Source organism: Rhinolophus ferrumequinum, chromosome 18, assembly GCF_004115265.2.
Source record: "Rhinolophus ferrumequinum isolate MPI-CBG mRhiFer1 chromosome 18, mRhiFer1_v1.p, whole genome shotgun sequence".
Lineage (NCBI taxonomy): Eukaryota > Metazoa > Chordata > Mammalia > Chiroptera > Rhinolophidae > Rhinolophus > Rhinolophus ferrumequinum.
This window is the reverse complement of record NC_046301.1, coordinates 50,406,631-50,418,755: the sequence shown is the minus strand read 5'-3', so window position 1 is coordinate 50,418,755 and position 12,125 is coordinate 50,406,631. Positions and strand designations below refer to the sequence as shown.

General features: G+C 51.9%; 1 protein-coding gene across 8 annotated transcripts in view; it reads right to left on the bottom strand.

Moving 5' to 3' along the window:
• The window catches only part of MYO9B (myosin IXB), a 78,825-nt gene that overhangs the window by 35,295 nt on the left and 31,405 nt on the right, over positions 1–12,125 (bottom strand). For all 8 annotated transcript variants that reach the window (XM_033133758.1, XM_033133760.1, XM_033133756.1 and 5 more), the window contains exon 3: positions 4,771–4,865. In XM_033133758.1, the coding sequence (XP_032989649.1) occupies positions 4,771–4,865 (95 nt within the window). The remainder of the gene's footprint in view (positions 1–4,770; positions 4,866–12,125) is intronic.

Below are 12,125 nucleotides of genomic sequence, written 5' to 3'. Positions count from 1 at the left end.
AAAGAACTAATTTGTTACCATGGTAAAGCTAGTTGTGGGTTAACTTCCTTAAACACAAGGTAAATACAGGGACACGCTATAATCACCCTAAAAGGCGAAAATACAATCACTTCAAGTGTGGTAAACACAATCACCCTAAATGTTGCCTCGCCCTATGACTACCATCTATAAAAAGATAAGGAACCTGGGTTGGCCACTTCTGCTCCACAGACCAGATTCGGGCTGACCGCTGCACAGAAGCCCGGGTGGGACCTGCCTCCCAGGAGGTGGGAACTGGAGCAATTGTACCATGGACAATATAGGCAGGGATGCCCCTGCTCCCACGAGCTCCTCAGCAATTAAACGTTTCTCCAGTTGACAGTCTAATAAATAGATGACAACAGGTTTATTTTTCTATTCTTTTTACAGCTTTATTGATTCTTGATATAGGATAGACAGCACATAAAGTATGCAATGTGATGAGTTTTAACTGGATCCTTTCATAATCCGTATTTTTTAAAAACAGCTTTATTAGGTGAAATTGATGCATAATAAACTTAAAGCGTGCGATTTGATGAGTTAGGACACATGCAAATATCTATGAACCCACCAGCACAATCAAGATGGTGAACACATCCATCACCCTGGAAAGCTTCCCTGTGACCTGTGTCATTCCTCCCCGCCCCAAAAACAGCCACTGTCAGCCCCATTTCAGATTAGTTTGGATTTTCTAGAATTTTAAAGAACTAGAATCATTCTGTATATATACACTGCGTCTGCCTTCTTTCTCTCAGCCCAGTGATTCTGAGGTTGAGCCATGTTGTAGCATGGATCAGAACTTCATTCTGTTTTATGGCTGAATAATAGTCTACCTACCGTTTTCCCGAAAATAAGACCTAGCCGCACAATCAGCTCTAATGCGTCTCTGGGAGCAAAAATTAATATAAGATCCGGTCTTATTTTGCTATATACTATAATTTTTGCTCCCAGAGACGCATTAGAGCTGATTGTCCGGCTAAGTCTTATTTTCGGGGAATCACGGTATATAGACACACCATATTTTCCTCATCCATTCATCAGTTGATGGACATTTGATGGACATGTGTCCATGAGGCTGTACGGGCGCTGGGGGAGGTACCAGGTACTTCTGCAGCCACCCTATCAGCACTAATAGTAGTGACAGCAAATATTCCAGGCACTGTTTCGTAGGATTTAACACCCCGAGTCCTCCATCCCTCTGGGGTGGGCACTATGGCTCTTGTTAATGGACGAGGTACTAAAATTGGAGAGGTCACACGCTGCTGGGGACCCCACAGGTGGGAGGTGGCCCAGCAGGGACCTGAGCCTGGCATGGGCCCTGCTCCCTCCGTACCCACTGGCGCTGAAAGGGCTGGTCTCATGGGATCCATTATCACCAAGTGTGGGAGTGGGGCAGGTTGGCAGGCCAGCCTCACCTGAGCCTGTCCTACTTTACGGGAGAGGCAGCTGGTGCCCGAGGGTGGCAGGGCAGGGCCCGCGGTCCAGGACTTGCTGGATCCCGCTTGCCTGTCTCTCCAGGATGGCAGTCTTTTGTCTGCAGTCTTGCGGAGGACATACGCACATACCACGCACAAATGGGTTTCCAAGGGCTCCGCCTGTGCCTTCCCTTCTTTCAAACCCATGTTTTCTTCTATTCCTACCCCTGTCCAGTAACTATTTTAGTTAGCAGCAGTTTGTTTTCCTGGGGAGGGAGGCTGCATCTGGTTCTAGAATTAGACTCCCGTTGGAATTCCAACCTGTGGCTGATTCCCTGGGCTGTGTCAGCATATGGGAACGGACACAACCCCTGGCCAGGCCAGAGCTGTCATTTCACTGATGATAGCCCCTTTCTTTTCCAGATCATCTTGGAGGCCCAGGCCCCTATGAGGCTTAGTAGGGGGCCAGGGATCCCCTGGTACTGAGCCTTTGAACCACAGGAAGATGAAGCCTTGCAAATTGGGGAACTGGGGGAAGGCCTAGACTGCCATTGACCCTTGGCCTCAGCAGGAAACAGCATTGAGAAGTGTCACCTGCCCAAAAGCAGAACCAGGTCTGGGTCTGCTCCTTGTGAGCTGGCTGTCGCTGCTCCCTGGACAGGAAGTGCACCTCCCTCATTGAAGCGTGGGCAGGCCATGGGCATGGGCCGAGGGGGGACTTCCTTTCCTGAATTCAAGGCCACAGATATGATTCTCCAAAGCTGGTGGATGAGATCTGGCCACTCAGGGCCACTGGCGTCTATTTGGCTGAGGACCAGCCCTTGCTGGTGTACTGGGTCGAACAGTGGCCCCCAGAGGATATGTCTACCTGGAACCTGTAACTGGGACCTTATTTGGAAAAAGAGTCTTTGCAGCTATAATTATGTGAAGGATCTCAAGATGAGGTCATCTTGGATGATCTATTATAGGTACTAAATCCAATGACAAGTGTCCTAATAGATAGAAGAGGAGACACAGACACAGAGACACACAGAAGGGAAGGCGTGAGGGTGGAGGCAGAGATTAGAGTGATGTGGCCACAAGCCAAGGAATGCCTGAGACCATCAGAAGCTGGAAGAGGCAGGAAGGATCCTGCCCTAGAGCATCTGGGGGGAGTGTGGCCCTGCCCACACCTTGATTTCGAACTTCTGGGCTCCAGAACTGTGAGAGAAGAAACTCCTGTTGGTTTAAGTCACCCCGTTTGTGGCGCTTTGCTTCAGCAGTCCTAGGACGCCACACGGAGAAGGAGAGTTGGGGGAAGGAAGAGGGGAGCAGTGCCCACTGGGAGCAAAGGCCCTGATTCTGTCTGGCCTGCGGCGCCAGCCCGGGAAAACGTGAAGCAGCCTCTTGGCTTCTCTGCTCTCGGCAAGGGAGGCCCTGGAACTGTAGAAATAGTACGTTTCTGTGTTGGCTGCCCAGTCAGATATCCTGGGCATCTCCTACTGGACCAGTGGGAGAGGAAACATTTTAAATAAGGGGTGAGGGTGTAGAGAAGAGGCCGAGGCCTGTAGGACAGCGTGGCTCCAGGTGTTTCTGATTAACCATGGGTGGCATACCTGAGGGTGGGTGGTAGTGCCCACACAGATGCTGAGTTGGGGCCCAGCAGCGCCTGGGGAGGGGCCATTGGATGGCCTGGGGGGAGGGCGAAGGCCGTGAGGAGAATCACCAGCTTCCTAGCACCCAGAAGGACTGAGGGGCCGGAGTAGGCCATTTACTGAAGGCCTCTTCCCCACCCCACTGCCTGTCAGAGCCTGGGCAGCAGGAACAAGGGAAGCCTGAGGCCAAAGGATTCGTGAAAACAACATTCACGTTTTGAATAGGAACTGTCAACTGGAACAATCATTAGATGGACAGGAAAATGTAGATAGTTTGGAATCACCCCCCACTCCCCATCACACTTGAGAACCTCCTCCTTCCTGAAACGCTCGTGCCTTCTCTCGGCCTCCAGGTGCCTGTTGCTCAGGTCTGTCCAACATCTAGGGCTTCTCACCTTGCTGCTCCGAGCACCACTGAAACCTTTACATATCCCACTGCCACTGAAGACTCTCACACCCGATTGTGGAGGGGGGCAGGAGTTCTTTGAGTTAACCAGTCAATGGATTTTGCCAAAATGCCTTTTTTCCTTTTACTTTGAAATAGTCTTATTGGCTCTTAAGACCTTCTTTGCATTAAAAAAACAAAAACAAAAAACCAAAAACACTATGCAGTATTAAATCACAATTACATTTTTTTAACCAATTGAAACTGCACAGAATATATATTTTTTAAAGACAAAAAAATCCTACAGAACTGAATTCTGAAATGTTATGGTTTAAAAATTATGACAACATAGATAATTCCTTATGACATTAATTCATTGCACAAAGCTGTCAGATATTTTCATACGCGTAACTACTGCCCAGAGTGCAAATGAACACAATTTCAATGTTACATTTAATAGCAGTAATTGTGCCTACACCTAAAGAACTCACATTTCTCGCACAAAAGGTTGGTCTGTTTCACTTCTACCAGGCAACCAACTTCACAATCCAGTTACCACTTACCCACTCATCCATCCATCCATCCATCCGTTGATCCCCTGACCCATCCAACCATCCATCCATTCTTCCATCCAATTGCCCATCCATCCATCCATCCATCCATCCATCCATCCATCCATCCATCCATCCGCCCGCCCTTTAGTACTTCCCTGGACAACTGCCTCACTTTGCTACCATGTTTCCCCGAAAATAAGACCTAACCAGAAAATAAGCCCTAGCATGATTTTTCAGGATGACATCCCCTGAACAGAAGCCCTAATGTGTCTTTTGGAGCAAACCTTAATCTGAGATCCGGTGTTATTTTCGGGAAAACATGGTACCAGTATCACATCTCCTTCTGGCTGAAAAGGCACATGTTTGGCAAATGCCAGAGTTTACATTGACTCTGCCTGTGGCAACCCAGACTGACCGAACTAGAAACTTTATCAAGACCAGGAAACAGGTTGGTCTGTCCTTGCCTGTTCTTGGTAAACCCCAGCACGCTGGCACCTCCAGCTCATTGTGGTCACTCCATGAGGGCCTGGGTCCATGCTCAAGGCCCTGGGACGGCAGAGTCGGTTACGAAGGTGCTGCCTCTCCTCCACCTACACTTCCCACCTGGACCCAGTGCTCAGACCTTCACATCAAGGACTTAAAAATCCCACGGGCTTCCCTGTACGATTCCCAAATGTCCATTCTCGGGCTGGCTCTCCCGGGCAGGGACCTGCGGGACCCTGGACTAAAGCTGGTGTGCACAGCGTGGGTGGCTGCCAACTCACCCTCTCACGATGCCACTCTCCAGGTAGTTGACCTGGATGAACTTCCCAAATCGGCTGGAATTGTTGTTGTGGGCTGTTTTGGCATTCCCAAAAGCCTGCGAGGAAAACAGAAATAGCTTTTCAGGTGGTGAGGAGGAAATTTCTACAGGCCTCAGCCTGGAGCCTCAGAGCTCCCTTGGGGTATCACAGACACTCGTACTGGAAGTCATTCAGTGGCCCAGGTGACAACTGGAGAACAGAAAGGTGTGCATCCCGGGTGCGCTTCAATATACTCACTTTTCATCTCTGTTTGGGTTGTGGGAGGGTCCCCCGTTTTAAGTCTCAGATGTGAAAAATGTCAGTCATCAGAATTGTTTCCTAGTTACAATGGTTCAGATAGCAAACTCCAGCCTGTACGCCGAATCCAGTCTGCTGCATGTTTTTGTACTGCCTACTATGAGTCAACTGTGGTTTTTGCATTTGTAAATGGCTTAAAAGAAAAAAAACTCAAAGCACAGGAATATTTCCTGATATGTGAAAATTCTATTCACGTCTGTGTCCATAAATGAGGTTTTCCTGGCACATAGCCAGTCCGGTTGATTTACAGATCGTCTACAGCTACTTCTGTGCTGCGACGGCCGAGTGGCTGTGACAGAGACCGTCTGGCTTGCAAAGCCGAAAATATTTACTATCTGGCTCCTTCCAGAAGGAATTTGCCAGACCCTGGGCTGATAGGAGCTTCAGCCTCCAGGGAGCAGACTGGGTGTGAGGGAGCAGGACTCACCCTGGAGAGATCATGCAATTCTGTGGGATGACAAGCAGTTCACAGCAAACTGTCTGTTTTAATTGGTGCAACATAAAACTAACCATTTTGAAGTGAACAATTCAGTGGCATTTAGTACCTTCACACCACCACCTCTATCTAGTTCCAGAACATTTCCACCACCCCAGAAGGAGACCCCAGCCCTGTTAAGAGTCACTGCCCATCTCCCCTCCCCCTGCCTCTGGCAACCACGAATCTGCTTCCTGTCTCTGTAGATTTGCCTGTTCTGGACACTTCACATGAGTGGGGGCACACACTAGTCTTTTGCATCTGGATGTTTTCACTCAGCTTGATGTTTTTGGGGTTCACCTGCATTGTGGCATGAATCAGGCCTCCATTCCCAATACGAAAAGGAAAGTATGCATAGTTCACGAAGCCTGCAGCATGGTGGGGTTCCTCCTGGGGCCTCCCATGTAACCACCACACAGATTGTCCCCGACCCAGGTTCCCAGGGTGCCCTTCTCACGCAGTTGGTACCCACTGCCCAAGGGATTAATAGATAGGGAGAGGGTGCGATGAACCTAGAGGAAGGGGAGGTGCCTGAGGGGGGGGTTCCCTGTTTCAAGGAGACAGGCTGGCTGAGGTGGGGGTGGTGGGGCCAGGGAAAGAGTGACATGGGGGGGTGACACCCCAGAGTCATATGAGGAAAGGGAAGCTTGGCAATAGCAAGAAGAGTATCAGACTGACAGTGTTTCCCTCTGAGGAGGCTGAGCTGTGTGGGGAGGCTGGGGGGGGGGTGAGGGCCGTGGGGAGGTGGCGGCAAGGCTACCGCCCAGATCTGAGGGAGGGCTGGGGGGTTGAGGGCAGGGCAGAGAGGTGGCCGGGCTCGCAGGGGAGTCAGGAACGGGGAGACGTGCTAGCGTGGAGAGGCTGGGTTTTCTTGAAGGCTTCCTTCTGCAGGGGATGGGTGCAGGCGGATCACTGACGAGAACTCCTGATGGGGCCCGGAAGGCAGCAGCCCGTCTGAAAAAAGCATCTGTGAGAAGGCCCAGGACACTTACTTAGAGAATGGCTCCATTCAGCAGAGCCTGAGACCAGGATGGGATCCCGGCTGGGCCCACATGTCGCTCACGCTCCTGGCTAAGGGGGTCATGGGATGAGCAAATTCTTGCCCCACTGCTTCAGGGCCCATTGCTTCAGGGCCTGCAGACCTAGGCAACAGACCTCCCTGTGAAACCCGAGCCAACCACAAAGCCACCAAGCAGGGCAGCGAGAAGGGGAGCCCCGGAGACGCAACCTGGCCTGCACTGTGAAGGGGGCCTCAGCAGGGCATTTTGGGGGACTCCACAAAGCCTTGTGGGGGTGTAATCCAGCCTGAGGAGGCACTTTCTTGTCAGACAGCGGCCACAGAGCCGAGCCTTCCTCTTTTTCACAAATCTCCCTTGGGACCCATCACTTGCTGGGTTTTGAAAAATTCTTTGGAGGGTCTGATTAAACACTGGGCTTGTCACCAGGTCCTGACGCATGTGGCCGAGCTGTCGGCCAGTGGCTGCACTGCACCAGCTGTTGGGTCCGCCCTGCTTTCCCGAGTTTCTCTGGAACCCAGTGCAGGGCTCCCTTCCTCAGCACTGCTGACACTTGAGGCTGTATCATCCTCTGGGGTGGGACTGTCCTGTGCCCTGTAGGGTGTTGAGCGGTGTCCCTGGTCTCTACCTGCCAGATATCAGAACATGTGGGACAACCAAAAATGTCGCCAGCGATGGCTGGGCAGCACTGCTATCTACAGATGCAGGTACAGCGGTTTGCAGGGCTGGGCCGTCTGGGCCTTGCTGGGACTCTTCCTCCTGTTAGGAGGCCCCCACATGCACTGTAGGAGCTGTGGGCTCCTCTGGGGAAGAAAACTGTCTTTCTAGGTTTAATCTCCAGTTTCCCCCTAAATTCAGCCTCGGAATTGCGTTTGTTGTGTCAGGCAAAGCCCATGAAGTCTCGATGTATGCTCTGGGAAAGACAGTGGATCCATCTTCTTCCATTCCATGCTCCCCAGAGCCTGTGGGATGGCATAGGAGCCAAGGACCCGACTGCTCTGTGCTAAACTGAACTCCTGTGGGCGAGCCTGAAAGTCCTTCCTGTTCTAACTACAAGCAGATGGTGAAGCGATGCCCGACCCCGTAGGGCTCCGTCCTGGGTCAACAGGCCTTTGTGCTGGGTCCCCACAGCACTCAGGTCCAGGGCCTGCGTTGGAGGCACCCCGGAAATGCGCATTTGCACCCCAAACAGCGACAGTGGTCCCTTGTGAACTTGGGACAAATTCCCGTGGTGATTTCTAAGAAAACAGCCAGGCCTGGCGTCCTGTAGAGAAGAGGGAATGTCTTGGGGATGTAGGGGCCCACTCCCTCTCTGGTTCTGCGATTACTAGTGAGGGGCCCGGTGACCTCACGCGTCTGGTATGCGGTCTCAGCACACTGCGACTTTTCAAAGCCAATCTAAAAATATCCGGTTGGTGCTATTATACATCCGAGGAGGAGGAAACGCTGGTCTGGCACTCCCTGCGAGGGGAGCTATTGTGTAGCTGCTCCCGGGACAGGCCAGGGGCACTTGCATGGCCTCCACGCACAAAGGTAGCTGGTGTGCCCAGTGGATGATGTGGGGCCGGGGGTGGACAGGAGGAAGCAGGACACGGGCGCCAGCAAGGATGCGATGTAATCTGGCCTTGGGGCTGGGGAAGCCACATGTTTATGCCATCTGCCCACCAGGCCAGAAATATAAAATACATGTTTCTAATGTAAGTTGTACACTTTGGAAAAAAATATGTAGAACCACATTAAAAGTTCACCCAACAGAAGAAAGAAAACAAAACATACAGAGACGACCCTATGATTCAACCCTGCCCTGGGATGTGGTTTCTAGGTAAAACTAACAAAGAAGCTGCACCCACCTTCCTCTGACAGGGGCAGACAAGGCCTGGGCCCAAGGGGGTACTGTGTGGCCCCCACCCTGCCAGGGATGCTGAGAGCCGGGCGGGAGATATCCGGCTCTCTTCCAACTGCCCTTGTCCTTGAGGGTCTTCTTTTGAGAGATTCAGTTTTTAAAATTGGAGACATCCAGGGATGTGCATCCTACTTAGCCAGAAATTTCTAGAAGGTGCATATTCTATGTAAACAGGATGGCTCTTTTCTTGGTTAGGATGCACAGTAAATATTTTAGACGGAATGGTGATGACATCACACTATAACCATGGCGTGTACCAGACCCACACCAGACCTGCTGTGGGTTTTCTACTCTTCCTTTTGCTTGCACTTCTCTAAGAAACAGATGTGCCCTCCCCATTCCAGATGAGGAAACCGAGGCACAGAAATCTAACCTCCCCGAAGGCTACGAGCAGGTGGTGCACATAACCCAACGCCCCCACTCCTAGCCCACGCCCCGCCTATTGGGCCCTCAGTCCCTGCAGCCTGGGCTCCGTCATTAGACCTGTTCTCAGTGCCTGGGGCCAGGCAAGCGGGCTTGGGATTTTTCGGGGTGCCTGCCCGCCCTGGCGCAAGCCATCTCTGAGTTCACACCTGGCCTCTCGTGCATCCCACATGAAAACCAAACAAGCCTTGAGATGGATTTTATTAGGTATACAACAGTTTGCTTTCAGATGTCAGAACTCGAAGCCTGTGGAATGAGCTCGAAAGGTAAACACTAACCTGTTTCTCATGTCAACAGGTGAGCCCTGGGTCAGGGTCCCCTGGACAGAAGTCCCCTAGTTTTGACGCACAGAGTGGTCATCTTTCCAGCCAGACTAAGGGAGCCAGATCTGGGACAACTCCATCACTCCCAGATTTACTTGAGGCCATCCTTTCTTGGAGGAAAGTTCTAGGTCATTCTAGTGGCTTTGTCTTGGTTGTGGGGTTGACCTGTTTTCCTAATCTTCTATCCACAAGGACCTCACTTCCCAAGTGTTTGTGGTTCACGAGATAGCATTCATTCACTCACTCATTGATTCATTTGTTCATTCACTTAACAACAATTTACTGATCAGCGGCTTGTGCCTGGCACCGTTCTAGCCTCAGACAACTCCTCACTGTGGGGCTCCAGCAGGGATGCCCCGAACATCTACTTTGGCTGAAATTGGATGACGCTGCCTCTGGGAGCACCCACAACCGGTCTGGGCAGGATGGGCTGCCTGCTGCCTCCCGTGGCCTTGATGGTGCCCTTCCTTTTGTAATGCCACCTCTGGGTGAAGCCTCTGTTCTTCCTCTCAGGCCACGAGCCTGGCAGGACTTTGGGATCTTGTGTCTGGTCAGGGCCAGGCACCGAGATGGAGAAGTGACTGGTTTTGCCGCGACAGGCTGAGATTGGTAAGAGAATACTGGCAAATACTAGGCCACGACAGAGCCTAAAGAATGGGCCGAGAAAGGGAGAGGGTCCCCCCGCTTCCTGGCCTCCCACTCCAGCCTGGTGGGGAGAACTCAACACTCAAGGGTGACCGGAAGCTGGTGCTGGCACAGTAGTCCCACAGCTTGGAACCCAAGTTATTCTCCTCCCAAGCGTTTTCCAGGATCCTGGGTACCTTTCTATGTGAGAGAGTGCTCACCCACTGATAGGTGGTGCCCATGTAAGGACGTGGACGGTGGTCAGACCTTGCGGGAGGAGGCCCGGGAGGTGTCCCACGGCTGTGCCAGGCCTGCGCGGAGCACGGGAACGCCATGGGCCGTGCCCCCGCCCAGGTGGCACGTGGACCAGAGTCTGCTCTGCTGAGTTGGCTGAGCAAACAGCCCTGGGCCACTGAGTCACGGCTGGGGCTTTCCTGCGTGGAAATGCTGGGACACAAACCGTGACCCGAGTGAGAGGAGTTAACTGGGGTTAACTGGTTCCAGGTTCCTCTCCTGTAAACCTGTAAACTAACTGGGGTTAACTGGTTCCAGGTTCCTCTCCTGTAAAATTAGGGAGAAAATCCCTGCCTTCCAGAGTAGTTTGATGACAGGAGACTGTCGTGTGCATCAGGGGCCAGAAAACTTATTCTGTGCAGGGCCAAGTAAGAAATATTGGGGCTCTGTCGCAACAGCTCCACCCTGCTGGAGCATGAAGCAGCCACAGACGATCTGTACACGAATGGACGTGGCTGCGTGAAGGACGCCCTTCTGACGCCGGGCAGGGGCAGGCTTGGACCCTGACTTCCAGCAGGGTCGGCAAGTGATGGCCAGCCACTTGCTTTGGTATAGTGTATGAGCTAAGAATGGTTTCCACATTTTTAAATGCTTGAACAAAAATCCAAAGAAGACTATTTCATAACACGTGTGAGTAAAAGAGATGAAATTCAGCTTTTGGTGTCTACGAATGTTCTGTTGGTGCACAGGCATGTCTGCTTACATATGATCTGTGGCTGCTTTAGACTGAAAAGCTGAGTTGAGTCGTTGTGATGGAGGCTGGCCTGGCAGAGCTGAAAATACTGACCCTCCGTTGGGCTGTTTACAGGAAAATTGTGCCCCTGCTGAATCAGGAGGCTCTCAGCTAAACATTCCCTTCTCCCCAAGGGGCCAGGGCAGTGCCGGGGCTGGGGGAAGGCACTCAGACACGTGGTATCTGACAGAGACACATGATGGCTGAACACGAGAAAGCATGAGATGGGTGAGTGTGGCACAGGCTAACTGGTCTCCCCCGGGGCGCAACTGGGACACTATGAAGCCAGAGACAGACATAGAAACCTGCTCCCTGGATGCTGGTGGGGGCGGGAGTGGGGAAGTGAGAAGCACAGCTGATGCGCTTTCCACAGAGCTGCCAGGAGGGAGCACTGGTTTAGGAGGAGGCGGCCTGTTCCAGGAAAGGAAAGTGCCGGATGAGAACAAGAATGACGACGGGAAAGGAGTACCAGTGATCGCGGTGAAAGGAGGCAGCTGTGGGGCAGGAGGCAAGACCCCCAAACCCCACCAACCCATGTGGGTGGCAGCTGCAGGCTCAGTGAGACTGCGGGTGCAGGGCAGGAAGTGGATGAGTCCCCTCCAACCTCATGGCTCCCCGACACATAGATGAGGAAGTAGAGGCTCTTCAGGGCCTGGCTGACACCCAGCCTCTGGTTTGGTTCTATTCTCTTCCGGTTGCCCAAGGGGCTCGGGGCACCAAGCAGGCTCTTGACAGCCAGCCGCTGGATGGATGGATGGATGGACAGACGGATGCTGCAGGCTTGTGCAGAGAGTCGAGTGACAATGGGACATGACACTCACCTCACCTCACGCCCCCAGTTCATAACAGATTCTGTCACTCTTATCTAGAATAGTACTGACTGTCAGCTACAGACATGGACAGAAACACTGGAAACACAGCAAGGGCTCCTGGGGCAAAGATGAGGCCCTTGGAAAGGGGACAGATTCTCACCAAGGGCCAAAGTTTCATGACAAACCCTGCTGGGTTTGGGGTGAAAGGGAAGTGGGCCAGAGGAATCTTGAAAAAAAAGAAGAAAAAAAAAACAACAAGTATGAAACAAGTTATTGTAGCTCATATTCTCCTAAATTTTGGTTTAGGTTATGATGAAACAAACCATGCAGATCATAGAAGGAATAAAAAACAGATCAAGCTCTGATGGGGGAGGGTCCTGCTTGGTTGTTACTGCACCAAAAATATTTGAAGAATG